The sequence below is a fragment of the Emys orbicularis genome, chromosome 4 (assembly GCF_028017835.1).
Source record: "Emys orbicularis isolate rEmyOrb1 chromosome 4, rEmyOrb1.hap1, whole genome shotgun sequence".
NCBI lineage: Eukaryota > Metazoa > Chordata > Testudines > Emydidae > Emys > Emys orbicularis.
Genome location: NC_088686.1, coordinates 78,284,980 through 78,312,790, shown reverse-complemented (window position 1 = coordinate 78,312,790; position 27,811 = coordinate 78,284,980). Strand labels below are relative to the sequence as shown.

At 47.1% G+C, this 27,811-nt stretch overlaps 1 protein-coding gene across 1 annotated transcript in view; it reads right to left on the bottom strand.

Moving 5' to 3' along the window:
* The window catches only part of ALX4 (ALX homeobox 4), a 61,805-nt gene that overhangs the window by 11,296 nt on the left and 22,698 nt on the right, over nt 1-27,811 (bottom strand). Inside the window, exon 2 of the mRNA XM_065404093.1 lies at nt 6,464-6,774. Within this exon, the coding sequence (XP_065260165.1) occupies nt 6,464-6,774 (311 nt within the window). The remainder of the gene's footprint in view (nt 1-6,463; nt 6,775-27,811) is intronic.

The following is a 27,811-nucleotide window of genomic DNA, read 5'->3' as shown; positions in this document are numbered from 1 at the left end:
TGGAGTCACTCATGATTTACACCTGTAAAGCCAGTTCCTGTGCGTTCAAAGCCTCCTGAAGCTGTGGGTCAGTGAAATGTATCCATCAAGAGCTGCTTTGAATGGCTCTGACAGATGCATGCAGTCACAAGGGGCTGGAATGTCCAGGTCAGGCTGGTGCATGAAAGGAGCTGCCAGGAGCTACATGGCAGCTCAGGGAGCATTTAGCACTGACCATTCAGTCAAGTCACAGGCGGGCTCGGGGGAGAGAAACAGTTCCATTGCTTATGAGCAGATTTCCTTGCCATGTGGGCTGGGGATGGGTTAGAACCCAGCAGTGTGACAGCAGGGAGCTCACTCACACACATGCAATGTAGCCTGCTAGCTGCAGCCCTGTCAGCTGACATCTTCCCATTTAGGGATAGCCTGCATCCTCCGCAGCAATAGGATTTTTATGGGAAGTAATGAAACCAAAGGGGGCTCCAAAATACACAGAGACAATGCCGCATTTGAATAATATCCCAATGGAACAGGTCTGGTGCCCCAGGCATCTGTCTGCTTTGTGCTAGCACTGGCCCCACCTCCGAGCAGCCCAGCTGGAGGCCAGTCCCAGTGCTGGCCAGCTCCACAGAGCTTTGATCTGCAGATGCAGTCAGTGGTGGTGACCCTGCTACTCCCTACGTTGGGGAGACCATGCTGTGCATAGAAGGCGGGTAGCAGCTAGGGAATGTGCTGTGCACTGCACACAAGGCTGCTGAGAACATGTGCCACACACATGTGCCCATCTCTGAGCATGACAAACACATATAGCTGTCTCATGCAACATGCACATCCCCCATCCCTCACACCTGAGATCCCCACTGAGAGACAATAGAGTGCATCACATTCTGGCAACTCTATGCTACCCGGGACTTCCCCAGGCAAGGGAAATCCTTTAAGTGTCCTGATATTCTGACTTTAGGTCTCCTTTACACAGCCAGAGCCTAGGACAGCGTCTGGCTGCTAATGTGTATAAAACTGAGCATACTGCAGCAACCTTCAGCTTTACAGGAAAACTTCAAAGGGATAAAAATAGTGCACAGGGCTCTCTTTTGTTGTTTTTGTTTTGGGTCTTAAAATACCAGCGATCAGGGAAACCTCCAGCAAAACTCTGGATGAAGGTCTCACCTATGGAGTGGGAGTTTTCTGAGCCCTTTGTGGGTGGGGGGAAGTGTTTTATTTTTAACACCGAGCTTTCCTCCGGCTGTTTATTCAGGCATTCAGCTTCAACTAGTGTTAACAAAACCCAAATGCTTTAAACAATCCCGGTCCCTTTGCTCTGCCATGTTTTAGTTGCTTTGTATCTTTGTTCTCATAAAACTGTTAGGCCTCCAGTCTTCCACAGAGTCTTCCAGGAAAAACAGGGCAGATAAGACATATAATATAATGCTCTAAGCAAGGAAAGAAAACAAATCTTTCCAGGCCTTCTCAGTGAATTCTAAAGAAACAGAAAATGGTACAAACCCAATTTTCTTTTCTTAGCAGGGTACCTTTAATAGAGAGGAGACTACAGGTCCCAGCATGCAATGTGGCCTATCCATTAGGATCAGGAGGCAGCATTGCGTACTGAGGTCTGCAGCTCCATGCTAATGGTCAGGGTGGGCAGCAGTGTAGTGTAGCATGTTCTTCACCTGCAGGCTGCGTGTTGACAAGCCCTGATATAGCACAGGAACAAATCAGTCTTGTAAAATCTATAGACTAGAAAATGTTCTATGGCTCCATATACATCTAGCCTTATAGTGGTACATCAATCCATATACATGGATACATGTTTGGGGGTAGGAGAGGCAGGGAATAGTTTGTAACAAAGAGGTCAGTAACTTCCTCCTTTCCTCCCCTCTGCTGCCCCCCCTTTCAGCTGGCGCTGCCTGTTCTCACACAGCGGGCAAATGTCCCCCCCCCTCATAGTGCTCAGCTGGGTATTCTGAATGCCCCACTCCCATGCTTACATCCCCCTATGCTTCTGATGCAAACAGAAGTGATGGGGGAGGGAGGACTCAGTATAGTTAAAGGAAAGAAGGGCTCATTCTGCAGAAATGAGATCTGGATTTCAGAGCCAATCCCCACACGCTTCAAAGTTCAGGGAGTAGGGCTTGGGGCTGAGGCTGGGGCTGGGCCCAGCTCTAGTGGAAGCTCTTTGGGTTTCTGTCTCCCTGTCTGTGGCTGCATTTCTCTGCCTCTGTCACTGTCCAGCTCCAGCTGTTTCTGTGTTGCAATCCCTCACAAGCTCTCTCTCTCTCATGGTCTCTGCCTCTTGTCTATCTCTTTCTCACGGTCTCTGTGTCTTTCTCTTCCTCTCTTGCTGCCCTTTTCTCTCTCACGCTCAGGCTCACAGTCTGTCAGTGTCTGTCTGTCTCAGCTCCTCCCTTTTCAAGGCCAGGCTGTCTCCCCTTCCCTTGGTGAGGGCCACAAGCCCTTCACTTTCCAGCCTGCAAGAACAGAGCCAGAATTCATCTTTAAGCGCTGAAACTGGACACCATTTTATCAGTGGCCTGGAATGGGAAATTGGAGCCTGGGATGAGAGAACTGAATAACTTGAGCTTGTTTTCATTTCATGTTTAATTTCCTGCAGGCTTAGCTCAGTCTTTCCGCTCCTTCCACCAGCCTCCCAGGGTTTTATGGGGGAAAAGGGATCAAGATATATTACTTCTTGTTTTGCTTTTCTTTTTTTTACCAAGGCAGTGATTTTGCTACAGCGGAGTTTGACATTTCCCCCTTACTTTCAAGCCCCTGCCGCATCACAGGGTCAACACTGAAAAGATTTTCATTAACAACCCGGCAATCAGGAGGTCTGCCCTGGGGAGGGGCAGTGGGGTGACATTCCCTGGCGCTGACCCCATGGGGAGGTGGCAAACCAGAATCACAGCTACTGTCTGCCAGTGAGAGGTATGCTCATGCGTTGGTATTGAGCTGGGGTGCACTGCATGGGGGTTGGGAGGGGCTGTGTATAAGCAATTGTGTGGGTATGCCTGGGGAAGGGGAGGCGCAATGGTACGTGTGTGTACACAAGTGTGTACCTCTGTGTGTGTGCATGCACATATATGCATGGGATGAAGACTTCGCAATGGTGTGTGTGTGCATGCATCAGACGGATGGGGGGTGCAATGATGTCTGTGTGTGCATTTATGCATAGGCACGGGCGTTCGACTGAAGATGTGAGCACATGTGCACAAGGAAGGAGCTGTGTGTGTGTCTGTATTTTATGGGGTGTGGTGGAAGGTCATGCAGTGGGATCAATCAAACCTCAAAGGGCCCCCTCGGAATCCTGCCCCTGGTCACATAGCCTTCTGCAGCTCTCACACCAAAGAACCAGACCAGATCCATATAAACAAAATTAGGTGGGACTCCAGGAGCGGCCGACCTGAGGGAGGAAGCAAGGCAGGGGTCCTGGGCTTGGAGGGAGAGTTGGTAACCTAGTTGCATTGATCCACTAAGTCCTACAGATTTGTCTCAGCCTCTCACACTGTGCTGGTTTCAGTGGTAGTTATTTGTGATGGATACATGCCAAGCTGCAGTGCTGCTCAGGGGGGCTCACCACCCACTTATGGGGGGGACAGGACAGGAGGAAATGCATAGACATGGCCAGCAGCCCACTTAGGGGGAGCAACCTTTTGTGCCTGACCCATCATCCCCATCCTAGCCCTGGCCTTTCCTTCCCCTGCTGCCCCTGTTTAAAAGTTTGTTACCAAGCATTTACTCCCTATGGGTATTTCCAAGAGGGCCCAGAGACTTTAGCTTGCATGGTTCTATAGTTCTGTAACTTCCTTCTGACTCCACTGAGGACCTCCATGGCCCAGAATAATTGAAAGGAGAAAATAAAAAGCTAGGCTGTACATAAACAAAGCTGCGCTAGAGGTTGCATGCCTTCCTGCCTTTGTTTACATGTAGCATGTAAGGGCAGGAATAGTTTGTTGAGTGCTCACTTTTATAAAGGTGCCTTTGTCACTGCAGCAACCTTGGAGCACACTGGGATTGTCAACTGCTAAGGCCACTGCAGTTTGGGCCATGCGATATCTCAGCTAGCTGGCTCCTTTAAATAAGGTTCAGGGGCATCTGCAGGCAGGGAGTGAGAAAAGGAACAGCACGCTGCACCTCAGGGGAAACTCAGCTTTATTGCCTGTAGCCACCAGCTGTGGAGATTAGAATCCGAAGCAGGCAGAAAAGTGGCCTCTTTAGCATCTGGAAAGAGGCCAAGCTGTGGAATGATTTCCAAAGACACTCCACTCCAGAGCTCCGCAGACAGAGCCCACTGTGCCGGGCCTGCTGCTGGGGTGAGTTCTTCTCCAGGTGCCTGGCTCCCAATCGGGTATTTCACTAGCAAAGTGTGAGCTGGGGAGAGGTTTGGAAAGAACCAGAGCAATCACTTGTCTGTCTGGGCTCTGTCACTGCTACAACCTAGTGCTTTGGGGACTGTTTAGTTCTGGAGGGAGACCAGCTTGGCCAGAGGGAAGGCAGTTCCAGGACCAGGCCAGGCTCTTACTGAGGCAATTCACAGCACAGACCACCTCATCTCCTCCCCGCCAGGCTAGGGAGGAGAAAGGTCTGGCTTTTGGTTCACCTATTACAATATCTGCTCTTTAGGGACCATAAAGCTCCCTGTTGGAGTCTCAGGTTTGGTTATGGGCCAGCCACGCATTCACATACTACAGGTTAGAGCCTCAGGCAACAAACTTTCATCAAGTCAATGGAGCTATGGTGATTGGTAGCCACCAGGAAAGGGGGCTCACCTGGCAGGTGAAATCCATTCAAGTATGTTGCCACCATTTGGCAGGTGAAAAAAATACTGTGGTGGGGACTTAGGTAACTCACTGTGTGTTCTAACACTAGGTTTTCTCTTGCTTCTTGCAGCTTGAGCTTCCTTAGGTAAAGGAATCTAGTGACTTTGGCCACATGCTCCATCTCCACAGATCCCTGCCCATTCTCAGGACATTTTCTATCACCCTCAGTTCTGTAGGCCACCTTTTTCTAGCACAGATCTTAAGTGGAGGGGCAGCAGCAGGGCAAAGCTGGACGGCTTTGGCGCGTATGATTAACAATCTGGTCACTCCATTGTAACAAAACCCAGGTCTGCAGACAACAGACACAAATATTAGCTAAGTCTCTCACACATGAGCCAGGCCTAGAACTCCGGTCCTTTGGCTCCAAAATACAAGCTTCTGTCACTGTAGAGGTGAGGTAGTGCTCCATTAGTTAACAGCAATGGCAGGCCCCCTAACATGTCTATGGGCCAGACTCTAGAGGGGAATATTCATTCACTCAAACACGCACAGCGCCAGACTCACTGCAGCCTTGTACTCTGTGTTGTCATTGCCACTACTAGGGCAAAGTGTACAATACTATCACTCACTTTGCACAGGTGTGAACAATAATGAAACATGCAAGGCCATGGAAGATCAGGTACCAAATCCTCTCCTCTACACCCCCTTGAGTGCTCCTGGAGAAGCTAAAATGCATAAACCAAACTCTCTGGGATGAGCATGAGAAGGAGATTCCCCCATCCCACTACCACTGACATAGCATTGCCATTCCTAAGCAAAAGAAGTCAGTCTGTGCCGTGTGTGATCAGTAAACCTGAGATTGTACCCTGACTTCCAGGAGAAACCATCAGCATTTGCGATGTGTCCCCAAGAAATAGCCACTTCCTGGGATCTCTTCTATGCAAGCACTGATGAAGCCTCAGCTTACAATTGTGTGAGACCTGGCAGCTTTGCAACCCGGGGCTGTTGTTGGACTCTCCTGTTCTTTTGGAGGTGGCAGCCATACCTTTTTGCCCCAAAACAATAGGCTTCCTGCATTGTCCCTGAGCCTGCTCGGCCAACCAGGCAGCAAAACCCATTTAAATTGTGTCTCTGCATTCTCTGTTTTGACTCCCTGGCATGGCAGGTCATGATGACCTCTGCCTCCCCCACCTTGCTGGCAATGGGATGTAGCATGAGAAAGGTTGGCGCCACCCTGGCTAGTGAGCCGGTGTCCCCATCTGATTCTTTTGGAGCAAAATAATTTACATGAGAGCTTTGTTGGAGTAACTATCGCTGAGACTACCTGCTGCCTTGTTGCTTGCCAAAATGTTCCATTAGCTCAAGGAACAGCATTCTCCTCTGTGAACGTCAGAGGATACTAATCCAAAGCAAAGAAGTCTGCACTAACATCAGGCAGGAATAAGGTCCCCTGCATCTTTGTCTATTCCTTCCCATGGCCTAAGAGAAGAGCATGAGTCTGTGGCATGGACTTTGGGTACAGCCCTGTAGGCTGTAAGTTTAAGTGGAATTAGGGGTGAGGTTCTAGGCAACCTCAGCTAAGATGTAACATTGTAATACAGAGCCATATTCCAGATCTAACAAGCCTCAGTGAATTTTAAAACTCATTATCTTGCTGCCTGGAAGGTTCTTGGTTCACACACTGAAGACCCCACTGCCCCCATCCACCCCAAAGCTTTCCCCATTACCTGTACTCGGGCCTCAGTGAGATCAGTCCTCATGGCTAGTTGCTCCCTGGCATAGACGTCTGGGTAGTGGGTCTTCTGGAAGACTTTCTCCAGCTCCTCCAGCTGGTAGCTGGTGAAGGTGGTGCGGTTCCGCCTCTTCTTGCCCTTGTTGCTCTCCGAGTCGGCCTTGTCCATGGGGCTGGGGAGGTCAGTGCTGGCCCTGTCTTGGGGCACCTTCACCCCGGCCTCCTTCACACTGAGGTAGCTGCCGTCCATTCCCACAGGGTCAGAGCTTGGCTGTAACTCAGCCTCTCCCAAGGAGCTCTCTTTCCCTGTTTGTATGGAGAGAGCGGGAAACAGGGATGGAGGGAGAGAGAGAAAGAAAAGAATGTAAAGCCCAGGACAAATGAATCAGTCTGAACAGGAGTCACTCCAGTAGGGAAAAGAAAAAACTCCAACAGAGAGAGCAAGGGTCAGATGGGTGATGAGGAAGGAGGGAATGTTAGAGATGGGGTGAGGGAAGGAACAGAGGCCAATGGGAGAATGGGGCCCTGAGAAAGGAGAGGGATCGGAGGAGAGAGACAGAGCTGTGGGGGTTGGATTAGAGCTAGAACATGAGAGGGCTGGGAGATGAATGGGAAGAGGGGCAGAGAGAGGGGGACTCTTTTTATGGCATAAGGGAAGATAAACAACACTTTAATTTATATTCAGTTGGAATTTTGCAACTCTGGTAATAATGCCCCAGATGAAACCCACGGCAGAAAGTGAGACTGATGCCACCAGGGGGCAGAAGCAGACCGAAGCATCCCATGAGTCCATAGGGAGGAGGAGGGGTAAGGATTCCACCCGCTCAGAATGTCCCTGGAAAGAATGGAACCAAATTGGGCCTCTCCCACCCAGTTCTGGTTGGAGTTTTGGAAGCCTGTTTCAATGTGAAACTCAAAGCCAAACATGGGAGGCCTGGAGGAGCCCCCACCATAGAGTGGAAGCAGAGGCAGGTTCCTGCGGCTGTCTACAAAGAGAAACTGTTGAGATTTACACAGATTGAGCACCAAACCAACCCAAGCCTCCTTGCCTTTGCTGATTTCCAGAGGACTGACTATCACTAGACCTCAGCTTCAGGATGGAACTTTCCCAGGATTTGGCGGGTCTCAGTATCTGGTCTGTGGGGGTCAAACTTGACTCTAATTGTATTTTCTTTAAAGTTCAGATGATGTTTATTATGCCAGTGAAGGCTGATCAAAGCAATATCACCCTCCATAGACCTGTGTGTCCATCATAGACTCCTGCGTACCAAAAGGGGTAACAGCGTATGGAATGGCTATCATTTCCGGTTCAGATGAGTGCAATCTGCTCCCTTCTATGGGAATAGGTCATCTGAACTAAATCTCTCTATGATGCATATATGGCCATTACCATGTTATCTGAGCACCTCACAATCTTTGGTGTATTCACCCTCACAGCACCCATGTTCCACTCTATACAGGGAGAACTGAAACATAGGAAGGCAGAGAGATTTGAGCAAGGCCATGTAGGAAGTCAATAACAGAGCAAGGGACTGAAACTGGACATCCCAGGTCAGCAGCCTAACTTCTGGACCATGCTTCTTCTCCTGTTGAATACAGGTTGCTAGAAAAACAACTGCAAATGGTAGCTACATATTATGCTCAATAGGTCCTGTTCCCCTGTCATGTACACCCACATAGCTTCACAGGCATCAAGAGAACTACTCTGATTTACACCAGTGAAAATAAGAGGGGAATCAGGCCCATTGTGTTTTGTTAGGGCTTCAATAAGTTTTGGAAGAGAGGAGGAAGAACAAAACGATAGCAATCACTGAAGAAAGTGATAAGATAATAGAACCACAGAAAAAAAACACCCAATTCGAGTATTACCTAGTCAGTTTACAGCCTCAGAGAAACGAAGGGAATCCAATCGCTGCTTCCCATCAGACTGTCCCCAGCAATTAATAATTAACCAAGTGACATATCAAAATAGTAGAGTGAAGAAAGAGGGTAATAATGTTATTGATACTGTGTGTTAATTTCTGTCTCAACCCCTATCCTGAAGGCTAGAACCTCTTTGAGGTTTCTTTAAAAACATACCTAGAGTTATGTACAGAAAATAAAAATTATGTTTTATTTCTTTAAATGCAATGATAAAAGGAAGGATCTTATTGACAATCTTTTAACTGGAGATGAATTGTTCCCTTACTTTCTCTCCCCAACTGTCATGTGATGTCCCTGTCAGCTGTTAAACAGCTATCGTGTTCCACACGAGAGGTGGCTGACTTTCAGTGGTGGGTGAGGTGATCTCTATACAGTTAATGGCTTTGGGATCCTGTGACATGGAAGGCACCATGGTTAAATAATGGGAATTAGGAAGTCCCACTTGCTAATCCCAGTTCCACTAGCAACTGCCTCTGGAACCTTGGACAACTCATTTAACCTCTCTCCATGACTCACAGTCCCCATCTGTAAAATGGGAACACTACAGTACACATCTGTTTAAATGTCTGAGGATTAATCAGTGAATAGTTGTAAAGAACTGTGAACACAAGATGTGCTATTTAATTGCTAGGTGATTAATTAAATACCCTACAGCATGTACAATATAGGGCAGGTATCTCTCATATTATAATTGACCATAACATGCCAGACACACTTGAGGGGCTCTGTAAAATAATAAATCATATGCATGTAAGAGAGAATAATAATAAATCTCTTATTGCTCTCATCAATAGAGTCATTATACACACACACACACACACACACATATACACATACATATATACACACACATGTATATATTTCTCCAACCTAACATTTCATTCCACAGCAACCAGACCCCACTGCGAGGGTAGGAAGGGTGGGGTGTAAATTCAGCCTGTCTGTGCTGACGGCCCTCTCTCGACACACTAGGTGTGAATTCATACACACTAATTTACACCTTGCCATGTCTTATTGGTTCATTTAGCCACAGCTGATTTGTGTTGCCATGTCACCTCTTTGAGCAGAACTCAGCTCCAGCTCAGGAACCGCTTGGTTTTAAGCCCTATTTAAGATAGGTTCAGAGTTGTCAGGACTCCAGGTGACTGGGTATGCATGTGGCTATCAACTTGCTCACGCCGTCCTGCCGTACCAGTTGTGCTGTTGCACTAGTGTCTGAGCAGTGCCAGCCTGGTGTGTACCAGCCTCCTCCCCCAGTCCCGTCTATAGGAGTGGTTAATATGGGCTGCCCTAGCAGGGTCCTATACCAGAGATGACCAAACTTGGCTCAGAATTGTGCCAGGAGCCCAAAGGCCAGGCCTAATCTGCATAGAATGGAGCAGATTTTGCTACTCCTATCTTCAGTAGGGAAGGACATCTCCAGGCGACTATAGTTCCCAGCATACAGTGCTCCAAGTGGCCTGGCTACTCAAGTCAAGGTGGAGCATTGCATTCTGGGATCTGGGATGACCCCTTGTGTTGAATACAGGGTGTGTGCGCACATTGTAGAACTCTGTTGGTCACACTGTGGGCTGCCCTAACCTGTACTATTCAGGATTTTGCAAGCCTGTGACATGTAAGGGTTTCCCGAAGCACATTTTGCAAAGATAGAGTACAGTGGAGCATGATGTGGTTAAGAATCACAGCTCTTCAGCCACATTACTTCACTGCTAACTCTGCTTATCAGTGACTATACCAGAATAAAGGGGAAAGCTGAACTGAACCGCTACAGGCTGGGAACCGACTGGCTAAGCAGCAGTTCTGCAGAAAAGGACCTGGGGATTACAGTGGATGAGAAGCTGGATATGAGTCAGCAGTGTGCCCTTGTTGCCAAGAAGGCTAACGGCATATTGGGCTGTATTAGTAGGAGCATTGCCAGCAGATCAAGGGAAGTGATTATTCCCCTCTATTCGGCACTGGTGAGGCCACATCTGGAGTATTGCATCCAGTTTTGGGCCCCCCACTACAGAAAGGATGTGGACAAATTGGAGAGATTCCAGCAGAGGGCAACAAAAATGATCGGGGGGCTGGGGCACATGACTTACGAGGAGAGGCTGAGGGAACTGGGCTTGTTTAGTCTGCAGAAGAGAAACGTGAGGGGGGATTTGATAGCAGCCTTTAACTACCTGAAGGGGTGTTCCAAAGAGGATGGAGCTCGGCTGTTCTCAGTGGTGGCAAATGACAGAACAAGGAGCAATGGTCTCAAGTTGCAGTGGGGGAGGTCTAGGTTGGATATTTGGAAACACTATTTCACTAGGAGGGTGGTGAAGCACTGGAATGGGTTACCTAGGGAGGTGGTGGAATCTCCATCCTTAGAGGTTTTTAAGGCCCGGCTTGACAAAGCCCTGGCTGGGATGATTTAGTTGGTGTTGGTCCTGCTTTGAGCAGGGGTTGGACTAGATAACCTCCTGAGGTCTCTTCCAACCTTACTCTTCTATGATTCTATGAAAGAAGAGGGGGCAGAATCGGCAAACTTTTCAAGCTTAATTTTGAATTCCATATGTTAGTCCTTGGGCGACAATTCTAATGCCCTAATGGCTTTCACCATTAGGACATTGTCCATGATATTCAGCCAAGTTGTCAACCCACTACTCTTAACTCAGCCCCGCCTTGTACCAGTACCACCTTAACCACCCCCCTTGCATTTTTCAAACACTTGTGTCTGGTTACAACCTCCCTTATAGCCCATTCATTGCACATGGGGTTTTGTCACAAGCACATATTTGAAGGCAAGAAAAGATGCACAAGCAGAATTTTAGAAGTGGCAGGACAGGAGTAGGAAATAGGGGCAGGACATGCTATAGATATTTAGTAGATCTAAGCCTTGTCTTTTGGGGGGTTCCAAGAAACAGTTCATTCTCCCCCCTTCCACTTATTTTGGTTGATCCAGTACTATCAGGTTCCAGCTGATCTAAGAAGTAGAAGTCTAAGGAAAGGACATTTTGCAGGGAAGTCTTCCCCATGAGATCTTCTGCCTTGTCTTAGAGTCTTAAATGCCTCAGATAATTGGGGAAGCATCTGTTCTGAACCCAGGTTTGCTCCAAACAGTTTGAGGTTTGGCCCTCCCTGTTTGCAGTAAACTGTGTTGCTAGGAGGAGAAGCACCTCAGAGGGAAAAAATGACATGAGAGAGATGATGCAATCTAAGGAAATAGCTTCTCCCCCAAATTACCCTGCACAGGCACACCTCTCCATGACAGGGGGTAACAAGAGTTTCCTCTGCATCATAATTATGGGGGATTAAACAATTTAGGTCATCTTAATGGAGCAAAACTGTTGATTAATGACTATAGAATATGACTGTTTGTGTTTATAAAGTGCTTTGAGATCTTAGGGTGGATGGTGCTGTATATATGCCAAATTCTCCTCTTCATGACACTGAGATAATTTTGTTGACGTTGATGGAGTTGCATTGCATTCACTGAGAGGAGAATTTGGTCCTGTACTTTGTCTCCTGCAAAGACTCTGCTGCCATGAATAAGCCACTGGCCGGGATTTAATCCTTAGGTTCCAGCAGCACAAGGCGTTCTATATTGGCACAGAACATCCACCAGGAATGAAGGCACACTGCATTCACTGCCCAAATCCCCCCCTTCTCCAGCTGGAGATCTGGAACCAGCTGATGCTACCCCTAGAGTGCATGGGGGGGGGGGCAGCCAAAATAATTGAACACCTCCCCTAAGTGCCCTCTGCTAACAGAGCTCACATGGCATCCTAGCTGGATTTTGAAGCAGACCTCTCTGAATGCAATTGCCTGGTGATGGTGGCAATGGTACTGCCAAAGTCCTCCAAGGAGCAGCTGCTCCTGCAGATGCAGGGGTGAATCTGGCTCATTTGGTAATGACAGGGTGTCTTGACAGCGCAGATGGAGAGGCCAGTGGCTATGCCATTCTCAGCGGGGTTGGAGCACTGACTTCTGCTGTGGTTATTACTTTGCAGCTATGCCATAGAGGAGGTGGGAGGGGCACTTTCAGTGTGTGGGGCATGGGATGGTGCATATATGCAGGTGCAACACGTAGCTGTCCAGGCATTTGTGCCAAAAAAAAAAAAAAAGTACATTGGACTCAAAGTCAGCAGCCTGAATCTCCAGCAGTTAGTCTTCAAGGAGAAAGAAGCATGTGTGACAGGGACATGCAAGTGCTTTTGCGGCATTAGGGAGGGCCAGGGGAGCAAGGAAGGGAGAAGCATCAGCATTGGAAGGGCTCTGCTAGTTAAACCCAGAGCCATGCGAATTCCCTCTGCGGAGCTGGCAGTGGAGCAGCCTGAGAACAATGGCTCGGAGAAGTGGTCAGCTACCATCTGCCAAGCCTCCCCCCCACCTTCACCCCCTATGGCTTCTTTCCCTGTTCACTAAGCACAGGGCGGGTGGCCTGCAGACCCTAATAATGACTACAGGAGGGAAGGGGAAAAAACCCCACCCACCAACATGGGAGAGCACTGGGTCTGATCTAACTTCATTGATTGCATTACATAAGCCGCAGCTGGGAGTTGGACCCAGGGCTTTCAGTGGAGAGATTTAGCCCTCGATTTACAAACAACACTGTTATGCAACCCCAAGGACAATATATACTGGATCTGTCTCTGGCAGGGGTCGCCCTGGCTTCCTGACATCAGTTCCAACCCCCCTTAGCCTCCTTTCCTTTCCTTTCAAGTCCCCACCCTCCAGCCCTTTATTGGTTGCCTTTATTTTATGGGATATTTCTCAGAGGATTCTTTTTAGACAAGAGTGATTGTTTTCATGCCTGAACAGCAGAGCAGAGCTGAGCCACCCGGCTCTCACCCTGCCTGTAGAGACTCTTGAACTGGCTACCTGCAAGATGGTGCCAGGTGACAGGCAGAACTTGCAGCAGCAAGGACTTAGTGATGGTTGAATTTGTAACAAGAACCTTCTCTTCCTCCCACCCTTCTTTTGTCACTCTTCCCTGCCTTTACTTGGACTGGCTAGAGGGACAAGGGGCATCTTTAAAATAATGTATACTGAATATTTTGCCCTTATTAGGTGCTTTTCATGTGAAGATCTCAACACATTTTACAACGGGGGATACTGTGTCAATTGCCTCATTTTACAGAAGGGGAAACTGAGGCACCGAGCAGGGATGTTCCTTGCCCATGGTCATGCAGGGTGTGATGGGCAGAGCTAAGACTAGAACTCAGGAGTCCTGGGTCCTAGTGTCCTACTTCTTTGAAATACACCCAAATATGTGACTCTCAGAAATTAGAGGGAGAAAAAGCTAGTTCATTCTTTTTGGGTGTCAATGCAAGATTGTTCCTATGGTATTTTCTCCAGAGATTTATGCAGTCTAATTGTAAATGTCCCAGGTGGTGGGGGACCCACTGTGTGCTGTAGGGAGACAATTCCACAGTCCAATAGAGATGATGATCCGTGCTAAGAATGAGAAGGAATTAAAATGTACTTTAAATAAATAATCAGAATGTGATACTCAGTCAGACCTTCTATGTGCCTTTCAGCTCTAGGGCGGGATAAAACAAATCTGACTGGGGGAACTGCAGATCACATGATTAGATGAGAGCCATTCTAGTGGTTACACTCGGGGGCTGCGGGTGCGAGTCAAGACTCCTGGGTTCTGTTCCCAGCTCTGTCAGCGCACAACCCAGGCCAAGTTGAGCCATAATTTCCTAGGCTGTAAAATGGACTCTTACATACGTAACTACCGCCAGGCAGGCTGGCACAGTTTAAACGTATTTGCAAAGTGCTCTATGAGATCCTCAGGTGAAAGGCACAATAGGCCAGACTGTGCCCTGCTGCTCTGAAAGGGAAGGGAAGGGCTCTCTTCCCTACACAGCAGCATGGCACAAGAGCAGCTCCTATTGTGGCCTCTGGAGATCGAGACACTCTTAAAGGGACAGGGGTGGGGTGGCGGCATAGCTGGCCTGTGCCAGTGCCCACTATGCATAGGCCAGTGGAGCTAGCTAGCCATGCAGGGGGGAGTATGTTGTAGCAGATGCACTGCCTCCGAGTGTCAAGGAGGAATCCCCAACCTGAGGCTGTGTCTTAATGGCACAAATGAGCCCCATAGTAGCATTATACATTTCTTTTTAGAGTGACTTGGTTCTTATGGCCCCCGTTCAGGAGTATGCCAGGAATGGTGGAGAGAAGCAAAGCCAGGAGGGTTCAGTTATGGTCAGCCCTAAAGAACAAACATAAAAATGGCTGCCACTGATCTCCATGGGACAAATTCTGACCTGGTGTGACAGCCATTGATATCAACAGAGGTACCCCAGGAATGGATGTGGCGGCATTTGCCTTCTGCGCTCTTCGGCCATTGGCAGAAACAGGCTATCTCTGAAGTGCCAGTTCCATCCCAGTGTTGACCCAGCTGAGACTGGGGCAGGAGCAGAAGAAACCCCATTTATGACCCACTGTCAGTTGGAAGTGGGAATGGCAAGGAGTGGAATGCAGAGAATATGTCAGACCTGTATGGAGGGGGTGGTGTTTCTCTAGCCTAGAGAGGGTTGCCAAGAGAGGAGACTTGCCTCTCCCAAGGAAAAGGGTCACCCCTGTCTAATAACCTCAAAATAGTTCTGTTAAATACCGACATGAAGTAAATTACCTACATCTGCCTAGGGACAGATAAGTTCTGACTTCTTGTAAGCAGAGATAACCTCAAAGTTTAGATCTAAAGTTTGAGGGTTTTGGATGAAGGCTTTTTTCTAGTCACTCTGAGCTACATCATCATGAAGATTTCCTTGACCAGGAAGCAATGTAAGCATCACTTATTCTCATTACACCCTTTAGGCTCTAAAAACCCAGATATACAGTTCCGTGCCTTCCCTCTGTTTCCCAGAACCCCTTAGCTGCCCTGAACAGCAGCACAGGGAGACCTATTCAGCTCCTGAGCTGTACTGGTGCCTCTGCTGGCAGTCTTTTAAGTCAGAGGACACCATGTGACCTGCTGTCAGAATCCCCAAGCCACCGGATACAATTTGTCAGTGTGCAATGGCAAACTAGTATAGTTTGGCGCCGAGCTCCTGAACAGCATTATTGTTCCATTGCTATGCAGGAGATCCAAGACTGGGGAGGTTCTCCCATATCCAGATTCTGTTCCTCACCCCCCCTCCACCCACCAAGTCTGGTGAAAGGAAGGATCATTGTTGACAAAATGTATCATTCCTCACACTGGATAACTCTGAGGACAGCTGACGTCAGCTACTCTGAGGAAGATATTGCTCCTATTGCAGGGGACTAAGCATTTGGAACCCACCCACCAGATTTTAGCAGATGATGTCCAGGAAGGCAACCCCCCAGGAAGGTCCTTACCAATAAACTCAGAGGGAACATTTTTTCCTGACCTCAGATCTGGCCAATCAGTTTTTCAGTGTGAACCCAAACGATCGTAATCAAGCATTGTAGCCCGTTTACACTGAGACACCTGTTTTATCCACCCCGTTGGACCCTGTTATTGAATCCCTTTAAGGTGAATCCTACCGGTATTGTCCCTGTAGCAGAGTAACAGACTTTTATCATGCAATCACTAAGGCTGCGTGGATTAGCAGCTCGAACCTACATCACTGTATTTGTGGAGGGTAATAGGGCCACGCCTTCCTGGAATTCTGTCCTTTCATTCAGACTGAGTTCAACGTTTGCCGTTAAATGTTCACACTGGAGCGATATGTGACGATTTTGAACAAAGACAACACCACTAGGCCCAAGTTGAAATGACAAATGTTTTGACATGAAATTTGGCCCTGCCTCTAATTTCCACACACATTATATTTAAGGCCCTGATCCTGCAAATTGTTGCATGTGGCTAAAGCCTTGTGTCTGCATGGAGCCCACTGCAGTGTCAGGCCTCATATAGATACTAACTGCAAGACAATTACATGATCAGGGAGATGCACTTACACTGAAAATCTATGGTTATCACTGTCTTTTAGTACTGCAGATCCCCTAGTAATCACTAGTGAACCAAAGAGGCCTGCAGGAACCTGCCACTGCTAATGTAGATAGTGTCTATGTAGTTGTTACCAGGTTGATGTTATGACTTTACCATGTATCTTTATACATCATGATATTCCAGCTCCATCATTGAACCATAGCTATTAGTGAAAGAAAAGCCCTGTTCGCCCTATCTAGCCCATTCCTCCTGGCGAGTGGTGACCAGTCTAGTGTTAAAGGGCTGCCTTAAGTCTAAATCGTGGCTTTGCCGTGAGCACTGAACAAGGGGCACCCTATCCTGCCCTCTCCCTGCATGGGATAGATCACAGCTGCTCTGAGAAGGCTATGTCCTGCCCTGCACGGCCACTTGTGAGGTGGGTAACCTGTGCAGGGGAGTAAGGAGCGCTCAGCTCCTCAGAGGAATTTAGGCTCTTAACTCCCCGTGAAATCAATGAGAGTTTGGCCCCAAAAACCTTTGAAGGTTTAGGGTGAGAAGAATTCTGGGCAAGTGCCCTGCTCATGGTAAGATACACACAGCTTTCCACTTCTATAGAGCAGAATATTGTATGGAACTGGCTAGCATGTGTGTATGTACCACGGTCCTCCACTGAATGGACCCAGAACTGCCCAAGCCTGCTGGACTAGCTGCTGATGGAGAAGTGCTATACCCCTTTCTCTCCGGCATGGAAAATCAGGTCATGATGTAGCCCTTAGTTCTTTGAGCAATTAAGTTTATTTTGGTCTTAATTTCTCAGGCCCAGATTTTTGGGAGATTCTTTAACCTAATCTGGGCTCTTCATGCCATTTTTGAACCCCTGTGTTAACATCACTGCTAAACTTTCCCCCAGATATGGACATGGGAGCAGATTAGCTGGTGAGGAAGATTTACATTACCAATCCACTCCATAGACTTGGCCATCTGTAGTAAATATATCCAGTCTTTGTGATCTTGCCCTAACTTACACATGCTGAAGCGATTATATTTCCCCCCCCAAGTTGTCTGTTACAGCCCTTTATTTATGTCTCTTGTCTACTTCAGTTGAAAAGTTGACACATGGCTGTCATTTAAAAACCAAACCAAGTATTGGTTTAAAAGATAAAATGGAGCTTCTGGATTTAGTTTCACAAAAGCCCCAAACCAACAGTTATTCACATTCAGTAAGCAAAGACCCTGGTGCTGCCCAAGCACAGAGGGAGACACAACCCTAAGATCTGAATGTCTTGGCTTTTATCACTTTATTAATGATTACTGGGTGTTTCATAAAGCCTTTCCTCCTGAGGGATCCCAAACAGATAGGGAACACTTGCTCCCCCCTAAAAATGCAGCCATCTCTGGGGTGGGATGTAGCAGCTGTTCGACTTTCTAGAAGAAGCAAAGATTACACTGATCAGTTGAAATTGTAGGTGGAATTTAGGCACAATAGGCAGAATGTAATTAACACAACTGGAATTTGGCCTCAACACCATAAGCATCTGGCACTGACTCTCGTGGCTGTTATTGCATGGCTGGCTCACTAACATGAAAAGTACCCAGGGATCCTTAATGATCACAAGTGGTTAGCACAAGGAATGTAAGCTGGATCCATAAACATAATACAGGGCTTAGTTCTGCTCTCACTTTGGGGTAACTCCTCTTGTTGCAAAGGTGTTGCTCCTGCTTTGCACCCTGTGAAGGAAGCACCAGGCCTCTTCGTAGTTTCCTGCACTCATTTTCAGACAGTTAATAGAGGAAGTTGCCTACAGTCCATGCTCGCTTTGGCAGATCAATTAACCTCTTCAGTGCTGGAGAAAATACCAGATAACGTGGGGCAAAAAGCACTTCCAGTTCTCCTCCCTTCTCACAGCAGCCGTGTTGCTACCTGAAGCGTTGATGTTCCTATCGGAGATCAGCTCTTTTGAGGAGTTTAACAGTCAAGTGTAGCAGCTAAGGGTTAAAGGCAGGAGCCCATTACCAGGGCTACTCCTCAGATAGAGCAGGAGCGCTGGGCGAAGGGCCTGACAGTCTGGGAGCCAATCCCCACAACACTGGAGCTCTGTGTTCCCAGCACTATCTCAGCAGAAGCCCTGATGCAATCGAGAGGCTCCTAACCCACCGATAGCCTGGGCCAGCCCATGATCTGCAGCAGAGTACAGAGTCTAACCACACTCCTGCACCGGTTACCTTGCTAAGTGACTGGAATTAGAAGGAGATTCAAAGGCCCTGATTCTCCATTGCCCCGCACCTTGTGCGGTCCTTATCCTACTGCAAAGTGGGTGTGAACACCATCATTCTGATGTGGGAACATTTTATACCCACTTTGCACAAGGCGCCAGGCCATGGTGAATCAGGCCCCAAGTGCTGACTAAGGGATCTACTTATTTTTTCCTTAGGCCACATATAAAATGCAGCTCATTTCCAATTCCCCAGTGTGTTTCTTCTCCAGGGGCTAAAAGTCTAAATAAAATGAGCCGCTAGATGCCTCCCTTTGGACGCTGCAGACTCTGCTGACTGAAAGCCCACTTCAGCTGCTGTGCCCATTTGGAGCATGTTTATGCTGTGCCCTCCATAGGTCATCTCTGCATTAGGCTGCCTTAGCTCTGGATAAGGATGAATACAAATTCCTGGGTCACATCTTTTGGTGTCTGCCACCATCGTTATGCAGGTGTGTGTGTGTGACTACCTGAAGGGGGGTTCCAAAGAGGATGGAGCTCAGCTGTTCTCAGTGGTGGCAGATGACAGAACAAGGAGCAATGGTCTCAAGTTGCAGTGGGGGAGGTCTAGGTTGGATATTAGGAAACACTATTTCACTAGGAGGGTGGTGAAGCACTGGAATGCGTTACCTAGGGAGGTGGTGGAATCTCCTTCCTTGGAGGTTTTTAAGGCCCGGCTTGACAAAGCCCTGGCTGGGATGATTTAGTTGGGAATTGGTCCTGCTTTGAGCAGGGGGTTGGACTAGATGACCTCCTGAGGTCCCTTCCAACCCTGATCTTCTATGATTCTATGACGGGGTGGAGTCCTGCATGACTGTTTGGTTTTGGGATCCTTTGTTTACCCACACCAAAGAAAAAGTCTGGCTGCTTTTGCAGAAACTGAAGAAAGCTGCTGACTTGCCTCAGAATTCTGGGTAGCTGCCCTGCTCATGGTAAGATACACACTGCTTTGCACTTGTCTAGAGGAGAATATTGCATGGAACTAGCTAGTATGTGGGCATGTATCACTGCCCTCTGCTGAATGGAACCACAACGGCCCAAGTCTGTGTCATAGGCCCTGTCCTGCTAGCTGGTAATGGAGATTCTTTAACTCAAATGGTGGAAGCTGTGTTTTTGGAGCAGTAGGATCTGAGTTCCCGTTCCTCTGCTGCCGTGATGTTCCAAATGGGTCAAATTTGCAGCATAAAGACAACTATGAAGTTCCTGGTTGGTGCTGGCCACTTTTATGTTAGAGCATGAAATGGCTACAGATGCAGCGGTCTGCCCAGAACACGCCTCCTCCTGGGGGGGAAGGTAAGAGGGCCAATTTCTTTCTATCTAATGCACTCATCGTAACAGTAGCTAAGCCCTGTCTCTTCAAGAAAGACTTGTTTTTCTAAGCTGAGCAGACTGCGAGGAGAACAGTACGTCAGCCCTGGAGCAGAGAATGATGTATTGGGTAGTCACAGACACCCTTCCCAACACACTGGCTTGAAAAGAGCCTGGGCTGCAGGGATTTGGAGCAATCAAATTTTTGAATTGCTGTGCTCTGACTCCACTCCAGCTACGGGCATAAAACCTACTGGCCCGTGCTCCAGCTCCGGGCTCCGCTCCAAAGCCCTGGCTTTGAGAGCCTAGCACAGAAGTGATGTAAAGGGTGCTGCAAGCTACACATTGTAAGTTGTTCCATTGGCTTTCTGGTGATCTGACACCCGATGTGTAACCTACAACGCCAGTTCTGTCCCCAGTGTGGTTGGCCCAGAGACTTGCATGAGAGTCATCCCCCGCTTATATCAGGCTGCACACGACTCCTAGTGACTGGCTGGCTATGTTTTGTTTTGATAATCCCGATGTGGGTTTTTAGAATAAATGATCTGATTTGTAAACCTTAACTTCAGCGCATCTAACAAGCCCACATCATGTCAGTTCCAGCAACAGAGCCTGTGTGTGTTTTTATGCATGAGTAATTTTATTCTCTATGGTTATTGTTGTTTTTGTTGGGTTTCTTAAAACCATGTCTCTTTTATCCCATAAAACATCTGCTTTAGAGGCACATGTTGCCTTGTTTACTGATTAGTTGAATTCATACACCCTGTGGCTACTTGGGGAGCACATTATCTGTTTAAATGCAGCTGGTATTGTCTATTTCTCTCTCATGCTAGTTACAGGACACTAACTAAACCCACTTTTGTATAAGATAATGTATTCTGAAGGCCCTGAACCAAGGCTCTGGCTGGAATTCAAACAGGGCATGGTTAATGCCCTGAGTTCTTCTTACTGTAGCACTTAGCTGAACTAGAAGGAAAGACAGAGGTGGACAGTAAAGCTTTTACAGCTGCTTTAACATGCAACTTATGCCACTGCTCACTTCACAACTTTCAGAATGCAAAATATTGTAATAAACTGGTGTGTGTGCACGTGTGCTTGCCACTGCCCTCTGCTGGACAAGCATAAAGTTCCTCAACTGTATGTCCTAGGTGCTATACTGTTGACAAATGAAGCAGTATTCTCCTTGAGTTAAGAGCTTGTCCATTTGAAGTAGAAAGATCTTAGTTCTCTCTTTGCTGGCTCTGTGAATTTCTGAGAGGCCATGGTTTTCAGCATTGTAACATGTGAAATTCTTCATTGGCCACAGATGAGTTATACAATATGTTAGAAACCTCCTGCAGCCTTAATCAAGATCAGCTACTAGGTGGCACTTTAAATGAAATTAACATGATCATTAAAAGTGAAATTCACTGGTGTGTACAAGGTCAGCCCACGGCCTATGCATTACTGAAGTCCCACTTAAGCAGGATTCCTCCCTCGGGTTGACCAAGATCAGCTAATGAGTTTTTAAACATGATTTGCCCTGTCTGGGTTAGAAGTAAAGTCCTGTATAAAGTCACGTTAGTTAAAGTGGGTTAGCTACTGCATTTTTACACACCACTTTTTCCCCCTAGCGTATATGTGCCCTGAAAGAGCTGGGGAGTAAATCCTAACCTAGCTTCTGGGCTCACTTCCCTGTCTCCATAAACATGTGTGTGAGCTATTCCAAGTGTATAAAGTCTCTGCCTTTTCCTGCACTGACATTGAACTGTTGGTATCTGAGGGCATGTTTACACTCTTGTGCTGCTGTAGTGTAAATGCTTCCTACAGCAACACAAGGGTTTTTTCCATTGCTGTAGGTAAGAGCAGTAGGTAGCTCAATGGAAGAATTCTTCCATTGACCTATCTGCATCTACCCTGGGGGCTAGGTTGACCTTATTATGCCACTCAGGGTGCAAACTTTTTCCACAGCCCTGAGCGATGTAGCTTGGTTCATCTAATTTTTAAGTGTAGACCAGGCATAACTCATTGCTTTTAACAAGAAAGGTGCTAACCCCCCCCCCAATTTCCTTGCAGTGTATTTTCAGTGGGAGCCTGTATGGTGCAGAATGAGGCAAAAGAGTATTTCCAGGGCACCTTAAACAAACTTGCGGCTTCCTTTAGATTTGGGATTTGATAGCCTTCATGATGAGGAAGGTCTGGGTCACCTAGATGAGTTCTGGATCTGAAAGAAAATGTTTCAGTCTCCCAATCAGAAGCAGGTGTTAAAAATAACAGTCCTGGCCAATGCCACTACTGCTAAGCAGCCAGGGGCCTAAAAGTTCCTTGGATTGAGCATCTTAGTAACAAAAGGTGGGCATCCCCCTTTATTGAGGGGGGCAGATACCCAATTGGTCATCTCCTTCAGACGTTTCCCCAGCAAATTGGCATTGCCTCCATCTTCTCTGCAATGAGCCTCAGCTATTTACCCTTTAAAGGCCCAGGCTTGGCTAGACACTGAGTAACCTGAGAATCTGGACTATCAGGGTCAAATGGAGGTGAAAGTTATCAGTGTAATCATCCAAATTACTCAGATGGGTTTCACCCAATATTCAATCTAACCACTGGCAGAGTGAGGCAACTCCAGGCCCCACATAGAAATCAGCCAACTTGTTACAAAAGGAAAACCCCACTTCAAAGCTTACTCCACTAGAGGAATTTGAATGTAGCTCCAGAGCCTGGCAGTGGTATGGTTTCAGCTCTGTACTGCATACTTTGATCACAGAATCGTAGAAATGTAGGGCTGCAAGGGACCTTGAGAGGTCATCTAGTCCAGCCCTCTGCGCTGAGGCAGGACCAAGTAAACCTAAACCATTCCTGACAGGTGTTTGTCCAACGTGTTCTTAAAACCTGCAATGATAGGGATTCCACAACCTCCCTTGGGAGCCTAGTCCTGAGCCTAACTACCCTTATAGTTAGAGTGTTTTCCGAATATGTAACCTAAATCTCCCTTGCTGCAGATTAAGCCCATTACTTCTTGTCCTACTTTCAGTGATCATGGAGAACAACTGATCACCGTCCTCTTTACAACAGTCCTTAACATATTTGAAGACTGTTATCAGGTCCCACCTGAGTCTTCTTTTCTCATCGCTAAACATGCTCAGTGTTTTTAATCTTTCCTCATAGGTTAGCTTTTCTAAACCTTTTATAATTTTTGTGGCTGTTCTCTGCACTCTCTCCAATTTGTCCCCATATTCCCAGAACTGGACACAGTACTTCATCTGAGGCCTCACCAGTTCTGAGTAGAGCAGGACAATTATCTCCCATGTCTTTCATATGACATTCCTATTAATATACCCCACAATAATATTAGCTTTTTTTGCAACTACATCTCCTTGATGACTCATATTCAATTTGTGATCTACTATAACCTCCAGATCCTTTTCAGCAGTACCACCACCTAGCCAGTTATTCCCCATTTTGTAGCTGTGCATTTGATATTTCCTTCTTATGTGAAGTATTTTGCATGTGTCTTTATTGAATTTCATCCTGTTGATTTCAGACTAATTCTCCAATTTGACAAGGGCATTTTGTATACTAATCCTGTCCTCCAAAGTGCTTGCAACCCCTTCCAGCTTGGTGTTGTCTTTAAATTTTATAAGTATACTTGCCACTCCATTATCCAAGTCATTAATGAAAATATTGACTACTGCTGGACCCAGGACTAACCACTGGAGAACCCCACTAGATAAATAGAGCCCTGCGCAGATACAAATTTATATCTGTGGATATAAATTGATATCCGCAGAACCGCAGGGCTCTCCTGGGAACTACAGCAGCAAAAGGAGCAGAATGTGGGGCCACTGCTCCCAGGATCCAGTGCCCCGTGCCGGAAGCTCCTCCAGCGCGGCTGTACTGCCTGCAGCCCTACCCCCAGCCCTGCCCTCAGCCCTTACACGCAGCTGTCTGCATCTCTTGTCTGGGGGCGCGTGCGCTGCTTGAACACAAGAGCGCGACCAGGGACAGCTGCCAGTGAGCCTGGTGCCCGCCCCAGTGGGTGGGGCTATGGGCGGTACAGCTGCGCCGGAGGAGCTACCGGCATTGGGTGCTGACTCCTGGCCAGGCGGCCCCACGTTCTGCTCCTTTTGCCGCTGTGGTTCCCGGGAGAGCTCTGCGGTTCTGCGGATACCAATTTATATCCGTGGATATAAATTTGTATCTGTGCAGGGCTCTATAGATAAACCTTTCTAATTTGACAGTGAACCATTGATAACTACTCTTTGAGTATGGTCTTTCAACCAGTTGTGCACCCACCTTATAGTAATAGCATGATTCAGCTCATCACACTGAAAAAGTGCCAAGATGGACAGGGGTTATGTGATTTGTCTGTCTGTCTCCACCTGTCTGTCAGTCTCCTTTGCAAAAGGAACAGATTAAACAGTCACATCAAAAATACATCATTGAAGCTCAGCTGCCTCCCAGAGGTGACTCAAGACACCTGCTTTGTGCCTCTCATACAAGAGCTCAAGGTAAGATAACAAGTGGACTGAATGGAGGGAGGAAGCAGCTTAGAGTTATTTTGTCATGAGCGGAGCAAGAGCTCAGCCACCTTAGCATTACGGGATCCTGTTTCAAACTAGTGACAAGCAAACTTCAGAAGGCTTGGAGATACAATCCAAAGGGGCATCCAATATGGTGGATGCTTATATGAAACTTACCTAACCTATGGCCCGGACCCAGCAAAGCACTTAAGCAGGTGCGTAGCTCTGTTGATTTCAGTGTGATTACTCGTGTTTAAAGTTATGCATGTGTTTAAGTGCTTTGCTGGATCACCGCCCTGGTGAGCATCTTGGGGCTGCAAAACTGATCTAACAATCTCCCAAGCTAGGTTTCCATGAGGTTTCTGGTGCTTCCCAGAAACAACACAATAGAGATGATTTGGAGACTCAGAATCACTTGGATCCAGATCTCAAACAAACCCAAGGGTCTAGAGGTGTTTGGATCTGGGGCACAGATGTAGTTTGACTTCTATTTTTGGTGGGGGCAGCTCCAGTCAGGTCAATAAGGTCATGCGTGGGGGGGGGGGTGTGTGTGCAAATTCCACACCTGCCTGCGTCTTGCAGTTTGAGGAGGCAATATCCCCTCTCCAATCATGATCTGGGGTACTAGTTCAGATCCATTTCTAGCCAAGAACAGCACTTCTTTGGGGAATTTGGCACTTTCGTTATCAGCTGGAAATTGGAAATCGAGAGTCATCTGAAAATGAAAGAAAAAAAAAAAGAAAAAAAAAAGAAAAAAAAAGTTGGCTGGACTTTGAAGCACAAAACAGCTTACTTTTGAATTTTGGGCTGATGTTTGGGCCAGGTACTTTACCCAAACTGTTTTGCCAGTTTTAAACAAGTGATCAGTAAAAAAAAATAAAAAAATGTTCAGATGCAAAAAAATTATTTTCTCTTCCCACCTAGTTCCTTTACCAAACAGGCCTGCTCTTAGAAATAAGGCTAAAACTTACGTCCATTCTGACTGCCCATTACAGGACTGGGAATTACTAATGTCCCTACAGGCATAAAACATTTGTAAATATACTGGAGAGAAATTTGGATTCTGGGAGCCAAATCCTGCAAAGGTTCATGGACGCAATGGGGTAGGGGTTGAAAAAGAAACCAACATCAACAAGACAGGATTCTCTGGCCCAAAAGAATATTATATGGTATTGAGGCATCTATTGTCTAGAGGATGTTGTCAACCCCTTCAGTCCACTGGTACCCTGCTGCATTAAATGTGACATACACAGACACAGAGGTCTGTGTGACAAAGGAAGCTTTTATCTTAGGGCTTGTCTACACTAACAGTGCTGCAGCTGCAACCTTTGCAGATGTGCCGCTGTAGTGCTTAGTGAAGACGCTACCTATGCCGATGGGAGGGCTTCTCCTGTCGGTGTAGATACCCCACCTCCCTGAGAGGCAGTAGCTATGTTGATTGGAGAAGCCCTACACTGCTGTCTATGCTAGGAGTTAGTTCGGTATAACTGCATTGCTTAGGGGACTGGTAGTTGTACCAACACAAGTTTGTAGCACAGACCAGGCCTTAGTGTGGTCTTGAACTCCTCATGAAATATATTCCTGTACCTAGAACAGGGGTCGGCAATGTTCGGCATGCGGCTCGCCAGGGTAAGCACCCTAGCGGGCTGGGCCAGTTTATTTACCTGCTGACGCGGCAGGTTCGGCCGATCACGGCCCCCACTGGCCGCGGTTCACCGTCCCGGGCCAATGGGGGCGGCGGGAAGCCGCGGCCAGCACATCCCTCGGCCTGCGCCGCCTCCCGCCGCCCCCATTGGCCCGGGACGGCAAACCGCGGCGAGTGGGGGCCGCGATTGGCCAAACCTGCCACGTCAGCAGGTAAATAAACTGGCCCGGCCCGCTAGGGTGCTTACCCTGGCGAGCCGCGTGCCGAACGTTGCCGACCCCTGACCTAGAACATAACATCTTACTGAACTGATGTCAATGTGATATGTTCTTCTTAATGTAAATCACTGAATAGATGTCCCCTCAATGAGAAAGAAAGAAAGAAAGAAAGAAATGGTCTGAGTCTGACCTGCCTGGAAACTCCCGGTGCCCCTTACACAGTCTAAACAAATATTTATTTAAATTACTCAAAATGCCCCAGTCTTTTATATGTATCCCAGAAGAGCGCCATAAAACATCTACAAACAGGACTCCATTAACCTCTGCTGCCCTGAGTTAGAGGAGCATATTTCAACTGCAGCTAAATTGAAGTTTAATAAACTCTTGGCCTCTGTTGGCTCCCTCCACAGACCCCTTCCCCCTCTGTCTTTCCTCCATGAGTTATTACATTGGCATTCAGTATGAACAGCAGCTGCCAATATGGGGGACTCATTAGTGCTGCTCTTGCTTCTGATCTGACTGGTAAAGCACCTAACAGTGTTCAATCAATCACAGCTCTAAACGGCTGCTACAATCTCACACCTCTTATTTTTTCAGTGGGGGAGGTGATCGAGTGGCCCCTTCTGGCCTTAATCTCTATGACTCTATGTGAGTCCCCAAAGTTGGATTGTCCTTTTGACTGAAGAAGGTTAGATGCAACTCTCTGTCACCACAGCGGCTCCTCAATGGGCAAAGAGGAGGTGTTCACCCCCAAAGGTCGGAACTCATCCCAGCAGCCCAGAGAATTTGGGACCAAGCTGGGTCTTGAACTTGGATGACAGAAGGCCTCCATCTACTGACACAACCACCATGAGCTTATGAAGATGTTTGAAAATACTGAAGGTTTCACCAGTTTTAACACAGCTGTTTTATTCATTTGAACACATACATGCAAAGCTCATTATTCTCCCCTTTAACAGGCTCTTGCTATCCAATCAGGGAGTGGAAACACTACCACATGATTTGGGCAACCAATGACACACCACAATTGCCCAAGAGTCAACACACATTGTTCACAAACAATCCAAAGGCTGAACATGATCCACAGAAATGATATGGCAAATGCTTACAAATAACAAAGCCATTCACAGAAACTGGGATCAGTTTGCAAACGACTTCTTAGCTAGAAAGGGAGCTAAATTCATAAAGAAGATTCTAAATCTATCGCTTAGCCAAATCCCATCACAACTAACCAACCTGGCTCAGGGTTGATCTGTTTTAATTGTATATAGTGAGGCACAGAGAAAATGAAATTAATTTAAAAACGCCATTGGATAATTTTGAGCTACCAAAACATTGAGACAATTGCACTCTGTTTGTGGAACTGTAAAGGAGATGATGAATTATTCAATGGATAAATTGCTCATCTGAAATCATTCACTAGTTCTTTCCACTGCAGCACATGAAATGGTGAATTTTGTTTCACTTAAAATGTCAATAGTTCCTGCAATAATTTTAATTGTCACAAACAAACAATAAAACTAAGATTACATGAGTCCAACAGAATTTTTCTCTTTGTTTTTTCTACATCTCTGTTTTGGCTTTGTTGTCACAATCATCTGTTTCTGTCAGGTTTTTCAGTATTT